Raw genomic sequence first — 18,592 nt, 5'->3', positions numbered from 1 at the left:
TGGACAGGAGGGGACGGAAGAATTTAAATAAAATATCAGAGGGAGGCGGAGGAGGGGGGAAAGGAGGGAGCCGAGGACCAGGGTGAGGAGAAGTGGAAACACGGACTCGCAGCCTCCCAGTGGAAAGTGTCCTGAACCCGGCGTTACACGGTGTAGGGGGTGGGGGCGCCGCGTTCCCCGGGCTGGCCTGGGGACGGAGAGGATGACTCCGCAGTCGTCCTCTCCGAGCGCCCGGCCCGAGCAGTCCCCGGAGCCGGCGAGCGTGCGTCCCCGTCCACCGCCACTTTTGTTCTCCGCTCGGGGTGCCGGGCCGCGGCGGGGCGGCAGTGCGCAGGCGCGGGCGGGGCGGGGGCGGGGCGCGGCGGGCGGAGGGTCCCGGCACCGCCCCCCGCCGCCCCGGCCCGCTCCATCCGGGCACTGCCGAATTAGCATCGTGCCGAGGCACAACTTTGCCGAGGCCCAACGAGATCCAGGCGCGCGCGCCGGAGAAAATATAGTCCCTGCCCGCGGGAGGCTCTCGCGGGAGGCGGCGGCGGCGGCTGGGCGGGCGCGCGCGGGGCTGCGCGGGGCTCCCGGCGCCGGGGGGCCATGCGCCGGGCCGCGCCGGCAGCCCGGGGACCCGGCGCAACTTGCCGGGCAGCCTGAGGAGTTGGGGCAGCCGAGGGCTCGGCGTCGCGGCGCCCGGAAGCCTGTCTTCCCCTTCGCCAGCCCCCTTCCCTTTCGGCCGTGGGGGAGGGGGCTCGTGTCCCCCCCAACCCAGCCCGGAGGCCGCGTCCGCCCGCGCCCGCTCTGGCCCCCGCGGAGCCGCGCAACTTCCCGGGAGCCCGGGCCAAAGTGAGCGCAAAGTGCTGCCCAAGTTGCCGGGATGGAGCTGCAGAGCCGGCCCGAGGCGCTCGCCGTGGAACTCGCGCGCCACCAGGTAGGTGGCCGGGAGCCGGGCCCGGGGCCGGGGAGTGTGTTGCGGGGTGAGGGGGTCGGGGGACCCGAGCCCAGCATCCTCTCTTCCCGGTCTCTGGGTCTTCCAGGCTGGAGCCTGCCTGGGGGCGGGGGGCGAGGGAGTGAGCACACGCGCGGACCCCCTTCTGGGCTCCCCTCCGCCTGCCCCTGGCGCTGTCCTGCACAGTTTGTGGGATCGAGGACGCGTGGGACCCGAGCCTGGAGTCTTCTCTTAAGCGATGTAGGGTCTGCATGACTGGGAGGGTGCCTGGAGGGGGCCCCTTCGTGAGCCGGCCCCGGGGAGGGGAGTGCGAACGGGCCCCCTTCCGGCCTCCCCTCGGGCCCCCGCGCCCCGGGCGAACCTGCCCGGTGTGCAGAAGTAGTTTTGGCGATCGCTGCTGGCGAACGGCGGCGTGGCGGCCGGAGCCTGAGCGGGGCTCGGCGTGCGCGTGTGTGTGTTGGGGAGATTAGGACGCGACTTGAATATTTATGAGCTTTGCTCGACACGGACTCGCCGTGTTTACTTGGCTCTTTGTTCCTCCCCCCTCCCCCGGCACACACTCACACTCACTCGCACACGCACCCCGGCCTGCAAACTTGCACGGCTCGGGGCGCGCCGCCGGGTGGCCTCGGCCCCCGCCCCGCCCCGCGAGCTGCCCCGATGAGGCGGCAGCCACAGGTAAGCGGCCCCGCGCGGCACTGCCCGGCCGCCGCGCGTGCAGGACGCGGCCCGGGAAACTTGGGGTGCGCTGCGGCCGGCCCCGCCCGTGGGGCTCCGGGCGGGGGGTGCCGCGGCCCGCGGGGCTGGGGTGCACCTGACCCCGGGTGGCCTGCCTGAGCCCGCTCCTCCGTGTTTCCGCAGAACGGCGACCTCAAGAAGCAGCTCCACGAAAGGCAGCCGCGGATCGCCGCGCTCAGCGACAAACAAGTAAGCGAGGGGATCGCGGCCCCCCCTGGGATGGGGCGGGAGGGTGGCTGGGCACTTTGGCGGCGCCCTAAAAAGTGCCAGCCTGGGCGACGCACGCTCAGATTCCCAGAGGGGTCTGTCTCCAGTTCTCAAAGTTCCCCACCCCTCCCCTTTCCTGGAAAGAAAGAGCCGGGTTCTCGGAGGCGGCAGGGAGAGCCGGGCCCTGCGGGGGCCGAAGAGAGGAGCTCACTTAAAAGGCAGCGCGCGGCCCGGCGTCCATTTTGAGGTGGTGGACATGTTTTTGGAACGTGGCGATTTCTCCCGGCTCGGAGTACCCCGCTTTGCGCTGAGCCGGCCATGGGGGCGGAGGGGGGCGGCCGTGGGGGCCTGGACACCAAACTCGTTGGAAGCGATTTCTGGGTTCCGTGGCAAACCTCGTTTTGAAATCGTTCCTCGAGGCTCCCCCCACCACCTTCCACTTCCCTAGCTTCACTTTTTATTCTTGGAACCTGACGCCAGCTCCCGGGGAACAAAAGAAACGCGCCCCCGGGACCCCCCAGTTCTGCTCCAACTTTGGGCTCCGGGCGTTAGGTGTAGTTGGGGACACCTGAGAAGCTCCCACGCGTCGGAGGCGCGACCGCCCACCCCCCTCCGGGCCCCCTCCGGGGAGGAAAAGTTGTCCATTGTGACTTAGTTGCGCTGAGCTCAGCGCTCGGGGTTTCAGCACCACGAACAGATGCCGCCGCCGGAGCCCGGCCGGCCGCGCGCCCCCGCCCCCTGGCTCCCGCCCCTCCCCCGCTGCCCCTCCCCCGCCGCGCCCCCTCCCCGCACTCGCACACCCGCCCCTTCCCCGCGCAGCCCCGAGCCGAGAACTTTGAGCGGCGCAGCCAATGGCGTGCTGGGGGCACCGCGGTGGCGGGCACGGGGGCGGCGGCGCCCCTCCCTCACTCTGCTGCCCCCTCCCTCCCTCCGCGCGCCCCGCCCCCGCCCGCGCCGCGCCCCCGGCCATCGATCGCGTTTCCTTCGGAATGCCGGCCGCAGCCGCCAGCGCCAAACTTGGACAGCTCCGGGCCCGCCCCCGCGCGCCCCCGCCCGGGCCGGCCCCCGCGCTCCCACCCCAGCCCGGGCGGCCCGATCGGACGGCCTCTCCCCCGGGGGATTTTCTGGCGTAGGGGAGAGACGTGGACGAGGTTGGGGCGGCTGCCGGTGACCCTGGCGAGAGAGAATTCGGAGGCCGGGTGTTCGTGTCGAGTCTTTAAAGTTAAAAAGTGATGGGAGGGGGCGTGCTCGAGTGGCGGGTTGGGGGGGGCCCGGGCTTGCTGAAAGGAAGATGGCAGTGCCGCGGGCCCGCGCCTGGTCTGGGCCGCCGGGCTGGACCGAAGGCATGGGACGAATGCACTAACTCCTTTCAGTCGGTGCCGCGGCCCCCCCGCCCCCGGCCGCGCGCCCCCGTCCGGGAGTGGAAGCTTCCATTCCCGCCGGAGGGGGGCCCGGCGCGCGGCCCCGGCGAAGTCAGGGAGTTGGTGGGGGGAGGGGACCCAGGCCCTGCATTACCATTTTGATTGCTTTGATGCCATTTTTGGAGGGGGAGGGGTCGGAGGACCCTTTTCCGCAGAGCACAAAGCTGTTTAATCACTGCGTAGAATCAAATCAGATACTTTCTTTAAAAAAAAAAAAAATCTGCCACCCGATCTGGTCCAGTGTGATAGCTGAGGGTTACTAAGCCCTTTTTTCACTGGGTAAAACGGCAAGTTGTTGACTCGTACGCTCCTAGAAGATTTAAAAGAGAGAGAGAAGAAAAAAAAATCCAATAACCTAGGAGCTTTTATTGGAACAATGTCTTTATGTTTCTGCTTGGCAGTAGTTTTACTATTTGGAATGACTCTTCTGAGCTTCGGTTTGATCATTTCTTCTGTATTGTAGCAACTATTTCGAGGCTGTTTAAATTTTTATGATGATAGTAAATGAGTCGCTATTTATTATCTGTCATGCCGGAATTTAGATAAGCCGAAAGAAACATTTGAAAATCCTGTTTGAAGGTTGCAGCAGCTTCGGGAAGGAGCTCTCCCACTCCGGGCTGCCTTTGCCTTTAAATTTGAACTCCGGGAAGGAGGCTTGCTTGCGAACTGACCTCCATCTTTTTGTGTGTGTGAGTGTGTGTTTAAAAAGAAAGAAAACAAGGAAAACTTTTTTTCTCCGGCCTTTTAGAAATGTTTCCCTTTTAAATGACTAAACAACATTGGGTAAGCAGCCAGGATTTGGCCTGGCCATTGGAACTTGTGTTTTTAACTGCAAGGGTGTTGTTTTTCCATTTCCCTTTGTGGCATTTTATATAACAAGGGCTCATAAAAGAGGGAGGGGAGGGGGCTGCGGCCGTGGTTCAGCATGCTAATAAAGCCGCCTTGTCTTTCCCAGGCTCTGCGTTGAAATCTTTCAGAGGTCACCTATGAAATGAGTTAGGTAGACTTAACATTTACTCCCCTCTCCCTCTCCTTGGGAGAGTTTGGTGGTGATTGGCAGCTTAGCTGGGGAAAGGTCGATGAACGAGCGCTTTGGAGGTGACTCTGGGCTGAACTAGGGTTTTGAAGAGGCTCTGCTGGGTCACCCCAGAACATGCCCAGAAAGAGCCGAAATGGGGGAGTGGAGGTGAAAAGGCAAGTGTGTCACAGTTTATTTAACTCAACAGAAAATTAAAGGTAGAATTCTTTAAGAGAGTCGCTTAGGGAAACGCTTATACCATCTCCACCTCCAGAGATGTTTTCTGTGCTGGAACATCGGATATAAAGGTTAAGTTTCAATTAAAAGTGCACATGTGGATGATGAACTAGATAGTAAAATGAACAGATGACCCCGTTATCCAGGTCTGTTAGCAGTACGCCAGCAGCGGAATCCTGTCTTTCAGGGCCCAACCGTGAATTTCTCATTAATGCCCTTAGCACGATGTTTTTCTCAGTTACTTTAAGAAACATGGACAAGTGTGTAAAGGTGTTTAAAGGACTGATAGTGGTAGATAGCTTATTGGTCAGGGTAGATAGAGATATGTTTTCTGTGTAACTGTCTAGTTTTTGTGCTACCATTGGGGGACTAGGGAATAAACAGGAAGTGAGTTTACATAGGACCTTGCTATTTGAAAATGAAGTTCATATTTTCCACTAAAAAAAAAAATGAGGCATAGGATAGTTGGTCAGAGCTGATGAGTTGTGGCCAGGCCCAGGCCAGCTAAGCTGCCTTCCCAGGTGTGGCTGCACTTTGCTGCTGGGCTGTGATTCCGATAGCGGAGGGCCCTCTTCTTTAACAAGATATGATGTGTGAAGACTCCATTAGCTGCTCCAGTGGTTTACACCATGAGATTGCAGCACATGCAGAGGCAGTAACATTTTTATCTAAATTGTCAAGCAACAAGCCCTTCTGTGTAAGTTACAGACCCAGCGTAAATACTGGGTGTGTGGGGGTCCCCTCTTCGGAGTTCCGAGCACAGCATTTAGATGCCACGTGTGAGCTGGCATCTCCAGACCTAAACTTCATGCAGGTGCAGCTTTACAGTCAGGTTGGGAAGAGCCTTCTGTTCGAACCGCAGTCCATGCTGCTGTGGTCTCATGAGAAAGACCCCGGAGGTGAGCTTGGGACCTTGTGCACTACCCCAAGAGTCCGTGGAGTTGATGAACTCTGGGTTCTGAGGGGCTGTCCCCGAGTGCAGCAGTGAAAGTACGTTGTCTTGAAAGGTGTTGTGTGTGCGCCCAGCGCTGAGACGTGTCTTCACCATGACTTACCAGCTGTGTCCAGCAATGGGGGATTCCACCTTAGAAGCAGCCACTGAATGAAGCTGGGGGGTTATCCACAGCCCCACCCCACATTGTTTGCAGTCCTTTGGTACCAGGACTTTCTGTTTTCCAAACTCTCCTCCCAAGCTTACTCTCCTCCAGAAAGGTACATTTTAATCTCTCTGATGTAAAGTGCCAGTTCTCATTGTCGAAACAGTATCATTATACATTGCAGAAAAAAATCAGTACAACTCCAAAAGCTCCACACTTAATACTGCTAGGGGAAGATGGTGGGAATGGGACAGCAAGGCCTAGCCTGGTTTCGCCCCTGGTTAGCCTGGCTACCACCTGTGTGGCCTTCATCCCCCACCTCTCACACCCCCCCCCACACACAGCTGGAGTTTCCTGGACCCCTCCATCCCTTCGTCGCCCTGCGCCCACCCACTACCATCTCTTACCTGGAAGATTGTGATAGCCCCTTCACTGCATCTACTTAAAAACAACAACAAAACAGCTTTATTGAGATATACTTTACATAGACTATTCACCCATTTAAAGTGTACCATTCAGTGGTTTTTAGTATATTCACAGATCTGTACAGCCTTCACTACCATCCATTTTAGAATATTTTTGTCGCCTATAAAAGAAACCCCTTGGCTGTCACTTCCCCTCTCCCCTTTCCCCCTTCCCCAGCTTTAAGCAACCACTAATCTACTCTGTCTCTAGAGTTGCCTGTTCTGGGCTTTCGTGTGAATGGAATCATACTATGTATGTGTGTATATATGTATGTGTGTGTGTGTATAAAATGACTATATAGTATGATTCTGCTATGTATATAGTATGATTCCACTTATATTAAACAGATATATTTACGTCTTTTTGTGACTGGCCTGTTGCACTTAATGATTCAGGCTCCATGCAAGTTGTAGTGCGTATCAGCACTTCACCAGCTTTTATGTCAGGACTTCCCGCCCTGTAGAGAGAACTCATTCTGTCCAACCGTTCATCCACGAGTGGACGTCGGGCCTGTGTCCACCTTTTCCTGTTGTGAGTGGCATGCTCCATCTACTCTGGGCCCTTCTAGTATATTCTTCCCCAGAGTCAGTGTCTTAGAATGTGAATGAGGTCACAGTGCTCCCTGGCTCACAACCTTCTGGTGGCTTCCCCTTGCTCTTGGAATGAAACCCAGGGGCCTGCAGAGCCACAGGGATGGCCCTGCCCACCTGCTCGGCCTCTGCCCCAGAAGCTCCTCCTCGCTCCTGCGGGGCAGCTACAGACACCTGGAGTGCTTTTCTGCCTCTGTGGTGTTCTTAGCCTTGCTTGTGTAGATCTTCCTAGATCAGCTACTGTGCTAGACTGTAAGCTCCCTGAGGGGCAGCTGCAGACACCTGGAGTGCTTTTCTGCCTCTGCGGCGTTCTTAGCCTTGCTTGTGTAGATCTTCCTAGATCAGCTACTGTGCTAGACTGTAAGCTCTCTGAGGGGCAGCTACAGACACCTGGAGTGCTTTTCTGCCTCTGTGGCGTTCTTAGCCTTGCTTGTGTAGATCTTCCTTGATCAGCTACTGTGCTAGACTGTAAGCTCCCTGAGGGGTGCCTGCTGAGCTCCCCTCTGCCTTTTCCCAGGGCAGTGATGGTGTGAAGATTGGCAATGATTTGTTAACTGTCCTAGGGGAGCCCCTAGCCTGCAGTAGGCCTGGAGCAAAGGGAAGATTTTGAAATCGTGCGTGTTGAAATGAGTGGACCCAGAGATGAATGAGACAAGCTCCCTGCCCTTGGAAACCCAACAAAAGAGTGAGGCGTGGAGAACAGTTTCAAGGAACTTCTGGAAAAGGGCTGTGAAAATCATGCTGCAGGAACACCTACATCATTGCTGGCCTGGAAACTGAGGACGGCTTCCGGGAGGGGGTTGCCTGGGAGATGCGTCCATAGGGCCTCCTGGGGAGCGGTTGGGCGTGGATGGCGACCAAGCTTGTCAAGGGAAAATGGCCCCAGAGAAACGCGCAGTGGGAGGTAAGGGCGCTGCTGAGTTTTCTGGCAGTAAAACCGTGAACGAGGAGGAGAGAGAGGGCAGAGAAGGCCAGCTGGGGCCAGTGTAAGAAGGTGTCACATGCAGGGACGGAGGGCCTCGAGTTGATACCATGGCCTCTTGCCGTGCCCAAGGGCTTCTAGGGCACGAGGCAGGAAGGTGTGTGTAGGAATGCAGGGGTGCTGAGGGCAGGTCAGAAGGGAGGAGTGTGAAGGATGCCTGGGTTCCCCAAGTGCATGAGATACTTAGGTGTTTGTCACCTGCGTGGGGAGCCTCTTGACAGGCCCCATCGTTGTGGGGAGCGTGAGGCTGGTGCTGGACCCAGAGCCCTGGGTGACCAGTACATAAACCAGGCTGTGAGGGTGGGGGTTCCAGGTGACCCTCCCCCAGCCTTCAGCAGAGGTTCTTAGAGCCAAAGAACTAGTGGGGGACACCTCTGGAAGCCCCAGAAGGCAATTGAGTGGGTAACTCTGCTAAGTTGAAGAAGAAAAGTGTGTGTGTGTGTGTTTGTGTGCGTGTGGTGTGTGTGTATGTACATAAATGCAGTTTATAGTTACATGTTTTCCAGTTACATTTTTATTCCTATTGATTTAATGTTCTTGGCCACATGTAACATATAATATAATGACAAATATTTGTATATTGATATATGTCAATACAACAGTAGACATGTAAAGCCTATGTAATGTGTATAACATAGTTATTATTTTGTCTGTTACTAAAATGAGAGGAAGGATTTGTTTTTGAAGTCAGGAAAATAACATTCTGCTGAAGTAAATTTTACTAAGCAAGGTGGTGATCAGCATTCTATCATTTTGGTGACATTTAGGAGATAAAGAAGAATTCTACTTTTTAAAGGTTTTTCTTAGAAAAGCAACACGTGCTCATCGGGAAAATGGCAGTACAAGTTTGAATATCGTAAAGTGCGGGTCTCACTTCTTCCTGCCCCACTGTATCCTTGGGCGAGAGCAGCGGTGGCCTCGAGGTGTGCTCATGGAGGTGTCTGCAGATGCGTCTATGATGTTGGGTAAACACCTTCTCACACAAGTCCATGCACCAGGCATCGCTATTCCCAGACCTGCTTTTCACACCTGACGTGGTATTGTGGAGGTCTCTTGGGAACAGCTCAGGTTAATTCCATGAATATGAAAGGAGTTTCCACCAGAAATTATTGGGGATATGGAAGTAGCGGTGGAGCGGTATGTTGTGAGTGACGGTGACATCTCACTCTATAAGGCTTTACACTTGCAGAGGGCTTTCACTTGATATAGCCCACAGCTTACAGCTGTTTTCACATGCAGTTGGGGAGGCAGGTGTGTCCACAGTCACCTGTCGAGGCCCAGTGAGGTATTTGTGTGAGGTGTCTGGCCACCAGGCTCACCCAGGTGGCAGATGGGACGATGTGCTGTGCTGAGGGGTGTGGGGACAGCTCCAGGGAGGTGACATTTGCACTGGTAGAGAAGGTGGTGGCAGATTGCACACTCGCTGCTGTGGCTGGCTGTGGCACTCTCTTCAACGCACCTCCTCTGTCCTCCTTGATCGACGTCTTTTTATTTGATTGTCAGGATAATCCTGGGACTTGGGTCGGACTGGGCTGGTGAATCTTCAGGACAGATCGGAGGAGGGCAGCTTTCCAAGGTTGAGCCGCCTGGGACCGCCGTGAATGGAATTGTCGACCCTGCCTCCTGGCCCGGAGTGCCTCCGTGTTAGCCCCCTGCTCATCACCAGCTGGTCTCCCATGGTGCAGGGTAAAAGGTGATGGAGCCGGTAGAGCAAGGGCCCCAAAGTCAGCACACGGGGGTTCACGGCCCAGCTTCCTGTGTCTTGGCTGAGCAACCTTGGGCAAGCCATTCTGCCTTTCTGAACGAGCTCCGTTTGCCAGCTGTGAAGTGGGGGTGGGAATAAGACCCACTCACCCGGTGATTGCGATGAAATCAGCAGATATGAAAGTGCTTTTAGACTGCAACGTGAAGGTGTTAAACGTGGGTCTGTCACTAGAGATGAGGGTTGATTTGAACCACAGGAACTACCCCCCTGCCCGGGCTCTGACCTGGGCACTTTTGTCTTGTTGCTTGTCCCCGTTGGGGAGGCGATCTTTCCGTGCGAGAGTGTCATGTTGCTTTTTGCCCCCGTAAAGGTTGACGACCACTATGCTGACTACGCCGCCTGCATCAGCCACTCCAAAGAGTCCGCTTTGATATCTTAGAGTCTTAAAACACCTGCTGTCGGAACCGTACAATTGATTTCAATTAACTTGGAATTTTTTCAATGAAATGACTCTGATAATAACTTTGGTAGTCCCATGATGCCTCATTAGAGCTGCTGGCTATGATGATTAGCCTTGTGATTTAGCAAGTTTTTCCTCCAACGCCTTTGTCTCTTCAGGAACCGAATCATGGGCTGTGTCTTTGATTTCACTTGTGTGAGCAGTGAACACACGAGGCTGCTACTCGCCCCATCTGCAGACACACTGCTGGTCCTGAGGGCGCCACACTCCTTCTTCAGCAGCCAAGGCTCTTGATATGTATGGAGCAGTGTCTCGGGGAGGCTCTGGTCACCTCTAGGGGGTTAAGGAGCTTTGAGGGTGTCCGGTGGCCCAGCCTTGGAGGCCCTGCCCCCCGATTTCCCTCCCGAGTACTGTTTAGAAGGCTTTTAACTTTGTCTCCGAGAGGCGTGTGACAAAGCGGTTTACAGTGCAGGCTTTAAAACTGGACAGACTGGAGTTCCAATCCCGGCTCCATCCTTTGCCGGCTCTTCCGCTTGGGGCAGGCTTTGCCGCCTTGGAGGCTCTGGTTCCGTAGTTATAAAAGGGGATTAATAATAGTTCATGGCCAGCCAGGCAGCAGAGTGCCTGGCGCTCGGTGAGCACTCAAGAAACAATCTTCCAGAGGCCGCAGGATTAGTGAGTGGTGCATTAAGCTCTGGGCCCACAGGAAGTTCTCACCCAGTGGGACTGATGACGTGTCCTGACGCGTCCTGGTGTTCCTGTGGGGCGCTGGCTCTGAGCAGGTGCCTTCTGGTTCTCTCTGTGGACTGGCTCGGCCCAGAGAGGTTGAGGGCCTTGTTGAGATCACACCCCTGGTGAGTAGAGAAGCCGTGGTCCAGTTCTGGACCATTGGGTGCCCAGCTTTGTGACCTTAACTCCAACACTGGCACGTGTAGGGGGAGAAATGACAGCGTAATGGCACCAATAAGAAAAGTGAGGTGTGGACTGTTACTCCAGGGCACACGGTCAGATAAAAATAAGTGGAGTTACGATGTTGGAGACAATCCCCAGCAAGTTAGTAACCGTCCTGGTGACCGCGAGTGGTACTTTCGCTCCGAAACGGAAGTCATGGAAGCTTCCTCGGGTCTGGGTCTGGGTCTCTGCATCTCCCGGGAGCCTGGCTGTTGGCTTAGCACCGGGGAGTGTGTGGCTGGCCGGGGACTCGGCGAGGATTGCGGGGTTGCGGAGAGGAGTCTGCAGCACAAAAGCCAAGCCCTTCGCAGCTGGGGGTTTTCCTCCTCCTTCCTCTCTCTGGCTTGCGTTCTGCTCTCCTTTTTATTATTATTGATGTTGTTATTTTATACTTTAAGGTGGAGACATCTTATTTTGAAATGGTCTCTGTTCTCTGAAGGAACAAATATGCTTTCTGAAGATTGTTCTGTGTTGTTTTTGGTGGTGACTTCCTGTTCGGTAGTAGCAGTTCCAGTGTGGGGAGAAATTGCTGGTGCAGCTTCACTCTGGTTACAGTCCCTGACTGCCAACAGCGGGCATCCCTTGGTGGCTCCGATTGGGCCGTACTATATGGTTTTTTACTTTGGCTTGGCACTTGTGCTGGTCTTCTTAAAACATGGCGGAAAGGAGGGTATCCATGTGGGATTTTTATTTTTTTGCCCAGGGTTGAGTCAAACCCTCATCCTGAAGAGGGATGGGAGGGGCGGGCCAGGCTGGGTCCTGGTCTCAAAGTGGGGGTGTTGCAGCCCCTCTGGCAGTGATGTCCCGGGGATGAATGGGGCGAGCATTGTACGCACCGGGCGTGATTCCCGAGGTGCACCAGGAGTTGAGTAGAGAGAGCTGTTGTCAGTACTATTTTATTAACAATAATACAAGAAACAGAAAGCCAGCAGAACCCCAAAGACATTATTGCCGTAGAAGAGCAGGGAGGCATCTGTGGCTTTTTGTTGATACAGAAACTACTGAGTTGCTTTTGGTCTCTGGACGGGTGTACCCAGAGCTGGGATTCGGCCCCTGACTTGGGAGTCTGTGGAAATTGAGGGGACATGTCCCCCGCCTTGGCCTGATGGCTTATGGCTGAAGCTAAAAGCATAGGATGTGAGAACCAAGGGGAGCACCTTGGCCAAGCCCCTCATCTTACCCGAGGGAAACTGAGGCCCCGGTCGGGGTTGGGAATTGCACCCAGGAACAAGATCAGGCCCCTGTGACTCCAGGTCTTCTGATCACTGCTCTTCGCCCATGCGAGAAACCTATTGTGTTTGTTTCCACAATTAAATTTACTTCACCAGAGTTTTCTTTCTGAAGCCGCTGGCCCCAGAGGGCAGCCTGTGTGTGAGAGTTGCTGCGTCCTGCATGGATGACCTTATGTGTGGACAGCAGGACTGCCAAGAAAGGACCCTCGGGACACCTGGGTGTTTTGAGAACGGTTGCTAGACTCTCCAAGTAGTTGACTTCTGAATTGCACAAGTAAGAGACAGGCAGCTTTGGCAGGGCACAGTGTGTTCCAGAATGGTCCATACGATGAAACTTATTAAATCAGATTGGCTGCAGATCTCCAGGTATGGGTAAGTTTCTTCACCTTCTGTGTCCCTGGAGAATCAGGAGTCCCTGCAGCCTTCACCTAGCCCAAGTTTGCACATTTCTGTTTTCCGAGTCTACACTTGAGGGTAGGGGCCAGCTGTGGGCTTGTTAGGGAAGAGTCATTCCCCAAAATAGGAAAGGAGCTGAGAGATGGCAGTTTGGAAGGGCGGGCCTCCGTTATGCGAAGTGGCAGCAGAGGGGTCTGTTGGGCCCTCCCTGAGGAGGCCGCCCCTGGGTGAAGCTGTAGTCAATTTGGGGAGAGGCTTTTTACCCCAGGCAAAAGAAAAGGGCTGGAATGAGGCAGGAGAGGAGGGGAAGGGAGAGAAAGAGAGGGAGAAGTGTTTCTCTTTGATGTCATTCAGGCGGAAAGCCAATCTGCACATGTAAATGAACCTGAAAATGTAATTAAAAATATATACATATTAGAGACTATGATCCAGAATTTAATGTGAGATGCAGCTTGCAAAGTGACAGGTAGCATTTCCTACAATCAGCGATACGAGTCTAGTCTGTGATTAATGCGTCTCAGTGGTAATAAATGCACCACAGATAAATGCCGGAATTATTTGTTAAACTCTGGGTTGACAGCCCCATTGAATGCAAAGCTCTGTTTGTCCACATTGCCCACGTCTACCTCCCTGCAGCCATTGCAAGGAGGTCCCCCCAAGAGCTTGGAAGGAGAGGTGACAGAACAGTTACTGGGGACATCGTGGACTGAGGCCAGAGCCCTCGAGGTGATTCCAGCCATAGGCATGGGAAGTGGCAGAAGTGGGCACGTCAAGGGAAAGTTGCCAGGAGCCACCTGTGGCTGCCATCTCCAAGCAGGAGCTGGGACTCAGTGGCCCAGGACCTTCAGCGTAAGGGACTGGAGGGGACGAGGGTAGTGGAGCTCTCTGTGTCTGAAGCCTTTTTGCGTATTCTCCGGGGTGTGGCCAGATGAGGATGTTCAGCAGGGAGGGCCCGTTAACAGGCTCGTGAGCAGTGGGCACAATAGGCCTTGTGGTGCTCAGAGACTCGGGGGGGAGACAGGTAATCGATGAGAAACATAATGCGTGACGTGGAGTGGGTCGGAAGGTGGCAGGTGCTCTGGTGAAAAGTAGAACAGGGGAAGCGATGTGCATGTGCGTGTGTGTGTGTGCATGTGTGTATGCATGTGTGCACACGTTTGTGTAAGCATACACTCTGCATGTATGCATGTGTGTGTGTGCGTGTGTTCGTTTGCGTGTGCCCACCTTTGTGTATGCTTATGTGCGTCTGCATGTATGCATGTGTGTGTGTGCTTGGGCATGCACGTGTGTGGATCCGTGTGTGCATGTGGGTGTTTGTGTGTGTTTGCATGCATGTGTATATGTGTGCATGTGTATATGCATGTATGCATGTGTGTGTGTGTAGGACAGGTGGCAGCTTTAGAGAGTGATCTAGAGGGGATCAGAGAGTCAAACGGGGTAGGGACTCTTCCTCTCGGTGTGACTGACCTCAGCCTTTGAATCACCACCTGGCCTGAGTGTTTGAGAGGGAGCAGCCCTTTCATGGGGCAGAATGTTGACCACAGATTGGAAGTTAGGTGAAAGCTGATTTCCGCCCCCAGTCTGGAGGAATTCCCTGATGATGAGAGCTGTCTGGGGCTAGAACTGGTTGTTTAAGGCCTTCATCTGCCAAACCATCTCTCAATCAGTGAAGGAGAAGCGGCACCAACCAGCAGTTGTACGGGGAAGGCTGGCTGATGCTCCCTGACACTGAGATTCTGTGATTCAGAAATCTTGAGACTCATCAGGGATTCTGTGGCTGTGTAATTACAACCTGAGGTTCCCAGCCTCGGCAGGGATGGCAGACTCCGAAGCTGTGGGCTGGCGAGTGGTCCTGCTGAGGGCTGGGCGCTGGAGAGACCGAGCCCCTCAGCTGGGGGCAGCATGGCCCAGCACCCCCCTGTTGTCATGTGGCATGGGCCCTGTGCCGCTGGCTCCTTGGATTTTTCAAGAGAAGCCAGAAATGAAGTGTGATGTTTGGATATGGGCAATACAGCCTTTCCACATATCCCCGGCCAGAAGGGACACCCCTGCAGATCGAGGTGACTGTCCCCTCCGCGACCATCTTTGAGCCCCTTGCCAAGTCCCCTCCGCTGTGCCCTCAACACCTGGCTCCTTCCTCTGCATCGTCTGGGGCCCGGCGGAGGTGGGCAGTCACCCTGACCTCAGGGACAGAGTCTGTCTTTCCCCCGAATAGCTCCGTCACGTGGGGGGATGGGGGGGGTGGGGGGCGGGGGGGTCATCTAGTAATTTCCTCCCTCATCTCTGTCTCCGCTCAACATCTCGCGAGGTGCCGACATACCGAGTGCTAAATGCAGTGACTGAGTCAGACTCGACGCGCCGAAGATTCTGGAACCTTAGCATCCTAAGATGCAAAGAGTCTGTGTTGGTGATTCCCGAGATTCAAGACCTTGGTTCTACAATGGTCCAAGCTCCCAAGGTTTAGCGATTCTGTGGTCCCGGAGTGAGCCCCAGACTCCTGGGAGGGGAGGAGCTGGTCACACAACCAGAGTGCCTTGGGACTCTTCAAGGGTGTTTATCTCTCATTTAGATAAGTAAGTGGAACACAAATGCATTTCTGTAAATAGACTCGTCCCCCAGCCCCCCACACACTCCAGCCCCAGCCACTGCCTCGTTGGAGTTATTTTATTAACGTGTTCTGCTGAGTGGACTTGAATGGGGAACGCAGCCTCTCATATTGTGGATCTAATTATAAGCACGAGGGACGGTACCAAAGAAGCGGCTTTGAAGGGAGAAGAGTCTGGCAGCTTGGTTGAAAGTGTCCTTTAATGAACTTCTGTGGCACTTGTATCTTAGCAACACATTTTATTACATCCTGGTGCAGCTGGACTTGCTGTACAGTAATTCATCCCCCCCATACCTCCCCACAACCTTGGTGACTGGAGGGAGGGATGTACCCACCCACTTCCCCAAGGCAGTGTTTGCACCTCTGCTGCTTTGTTTAGTTGATGAAAAAGGCAGACAGCTCTGAGAGCCGGGGACCTGGCTGGCGAGTACCAGTACGAGCTGGAGGGGTGGGCGGTGGGCGGCCGCTCGGCCTGAGCTGCTGTGAGTTCAGATGCCGCCGCTGCAGGCTGCCATGCAGGTCTGCTGATTCTCGCCCTGGCGCTCCCCAAGTTTGGGTATTTTTATCTGGACTTCTTTTCTGTAATGACACTAATTTGGATACTGCGGAAGTGGGGACGTTGGCACATCTTTCATCGTAATCAGCAGCCTGTTTGTAAGTGGGGGTGGGGGAGTGTTGATGAGATGAAGTGAGTGCCAGGGGAGGAAAGTAGGTCTGAAGCACTGGGCCAGGCTGCCCAGTCCAGCTGGGCTCAGCTGTGTGTGAGCCCGGGGGCTGTGGCTGGTTACTTTTCTCTCGGAGCCTTAGCTTTCTTCTCTGCTGCGTGAGTGTCCTGTGGCTGCCGTAACTGATCCCCATGAGCTGGGCAGCGTAAAATAGCAGAATTCATTCTCTCACAGTTCTGGAGGCCAGAAGTCTGAAAGGAAAGTGTCAGCAGGGCCGCACTCCCTCCGGAGGCTCGAGGGGAGGCCTCTCTCTTGCTTCTGCCAGCCCCTGGTGGCTTCTGGAAGTACTTGGCTTGAAGACACAGCCCTCCAGTCTCTGCCTCTGTCTACACCTGGCTGTCTTACCTCAGGGTCTGTCTGGGAGTCTTTTCTCCTTGTCTTATAAGCTCGCCAGTCATGGGATTTAGGGTTTACCCTAAGGCACAATGACCTCAGCTAACTAATTACATCTGTAATGACCCTATTTCCAAATAAGGTCATGTTCCAAGGTTCTAGAAGGATCTGAAATTTAGGGGGACACTCTTCAACCCAGTACCTCCGCCAGCTGAAGCTAGCCCTGCCTACCTTGGATTCAAGTTGCGGGGATGCCCTGGGCCGACCCAGCAGCAGGTGCCTTTGGCTCAGTACGTGGGTCTGCTCCCTGTCCTTCTCTCACAGCCAGGAGCTGAGATGGACAAACTATGAACCCGTGCTCCATCCTGAGCGGTGGGATGGCAGGATCTTCTGAAACTGTGACTGGGCAGGTGGTTTGAATATTTGAAATCGGGACCATCTCAGAAAAGCTGGGGTGCATCATTTCCTCTAGTCTGTGGCTCTTCACAGGCAGAAGGTTTGCTATTAGGTTGTGTGTGTAGTTTTGAAAACCAGCCAGCTGAGAGTTTCACCCTGATTTGTTCTCATCCAGTGGCAAGGAAAGATTGCTTTAGAAGCACAGCCGACCTAAATAGGGATGTGCATTCTCCTGGGTGCACACACAGCTTCCTTGTTGCTGTTTGGCCTGCAGGAAAGTAAAGAGTCCAAGTTGCTCATCTCCATGGGCCTCGATTTTTCTCATCTGTGAAGTGGCTAAAATGAAGGCCCCTGTCTCCAAGCCTGTGATGGGGATTGACTGCCTTGCGGAGAAGCGTATGTGTAAACTGCACGTTGCCGTGTGTGGGAGCGGTTCTGGACTCGCTGTTCTTGGCTGTGGCCTGTTCTCCGGTTGACCGGGAAGCTGGGGTCTGGTTCAGCCTCCCCATCCTCTAGGCTGTGGGAGAGCCCTGGCGGATGGGAGGATGGAGCCGGTGCCGCTGTGGTGGGTGAGTGTGGACAGGCCTCTGCTGCCTTTACTTCCAACAACACAGAGGCCTGCTGCGATCCCCCTTTTACCGGAGGGGACACTGAGGCTGGGTGAGGTGTGATGACTCACCTGAGGGCTTATCTCTGAAGCTGGAGTGTGAACCAGCTTGGTCTGAGCTCAGTGTCTCTGTGTTGTCTGTATGTTAAACTGTATCCCAGCCAGAATGGAGCCCAGACCGCCCAGCCAGCGAGTCCTGCCAGGAATCCCAGCGAGATGCCGCACATGGATGTGGCATTTCAGGTTCACGTGGCTCCTCCCTGTACCTGATGCCTTGTGTTCCCTGGCATCTCAGGGAGTGGCAGAGTGGAGGTGTCCCTTCTGACCAAGTGTGAGGATGCAGAGTCCCATGCCCTGTTGGACTTGGTGGATTTGGGTAAAAGCTCAGCTGTTTCTGAATCAGTCCCTGCATCTGTAAAATGGGGACGAGGCTCTACTGCCTGCTTTATAGCGGGGTTGCAAGGCTGAAATGAAGAAAACCAGGGAGAGCTGGGATGAGGCCGACAGGATCGTGTGAGCAGGCTGGGTAGGGTCCTGAGAGCCTGTCTGTGGGGTCAGCGTCAGGTCACCACTCCCGTCCTCCTGTTCCCCACCCCGCCACATCACTCATTCTTATGCCTACTATGTGTTGGGTGCTTTACATGCTGTTCGGTCCACAGAAAGTGGGGCTGGAGCTCTTCCGTGGAGGATGGCGGCCAAAAGCCAGAGCCGGCCTCAGGCTGAGTTGGTGGGGACCCTGGCTCTGCCACCCACACGTGCACACGCAGAGATTCAGTCCAGCCTGTGGAAGACACACCTCACCTCCGCTCCTGCCTGTTAGGTGTTTTCCAAGGTTTGATGTGGGTGACGTGCTTGACAGTCACCTGCTGTGCTTGGCATCAGCCAGCAGTGGAGCAGGACTTGGAAGGCAGGCCTGGGATACTGGCTGGTGGCTCAGGTAGCCCTGACACCAGTCTCAGTGGCTCACTCTGGTCGCCCTGGCATTGAGTGCGTCCACAGCACCCCGTCCCCGTCAGTTCCTCCCATGCATTTCATCGTCCAGCATCCCTGGGCAGCGGCAGCCTCTGCAAAGTGGCTTCAAGGGGCTTCTGTTTAAACACTCCAAGGGTCCTCCCCTGACAGGGGCATGAATGGTGCTTTCTGCAACTTCAGAGGGCATGGAGAGAAGGGATTAACACAGAGCTGAATTTCTCCTGAAGTTAGAGGACATCTAAGAATGCACTGAGAGAACAGTCTGCCCTCGAGGCAGTGCACTCCCCGTCACTTACATTGGTCAAGAGAAGGAAGAGACCCGACCAAGTGCGCTCCCCCAACGTCCGGGTCTGGTTTCTTTAATGCCTCCAAAAATCTTGTGACCCAGCCAACAGCTTGATTAAAAAAGCTGTTTCTTAGGTTACACAATTGACTCATTTACTAAATGTGTTTTTGGAAGAGACCAAAGAAAGTGAAGACAAGAGTTCTCAGCAGCCCCTTCACCCTGTAAAGCCAGC

At 55.1% G+C, this 18,592-nt stretch overlaps 1 protein-coding gene across 5 annotated transcripts in view; it reads left to right on the top strand.

The window, feature by feature from the left end:
- The first annotated feature begins 394 nt into the window (after window positions 1–394).
- PHF21B (PHD finger protein 21B) overlaps window positions 395–18,592 on the top strand; it is a 130,455-nt gene continuing 112,257 nt past the window's right edge. For 2 of the 5 annotated variants that reach the window (XM_031005660.3, XM_031005659.3), the window contains exons 1-2: window positions 402–919; window positions 1,799–1,864. In XM_031005660.3, the coding sequence (XP_030861520.2) occupies window positions 866–919; window positions 1,799–1,864 (120 nt within the window). In that variant the 5' untranslated portion in view covers window positions 402–865. Of the gene's footprint in view, window positions 920–996; window positions 1,616–1,798; window positions 1,865–18,592 lie in introns of those variants that run through there. The other 3 variants (XM_063704893.1, XM_055375370.2, XM_055375371.2) reach the window with 3 other exon arrangements.

Source organism: Gorilla gorilla, chromosome 23, assembly GCF_029281585.2.
Source record: "Gorilla gorilla gorilla isolate KB3781 chromosome 23, NHGRI_mGorGor1-v2.1_pri, whole genome shotgun sequence".
Taxonomy (NCBI): domain Eukaryota; kingdom Metazoa; phylum Chordata; class Mammalia; order Primates; family Hominidae; genus Gorilla; species Gorilla gorilla.
This window is presented reverse-complemented; position numbering and strand designations above follow the sequence as displayed.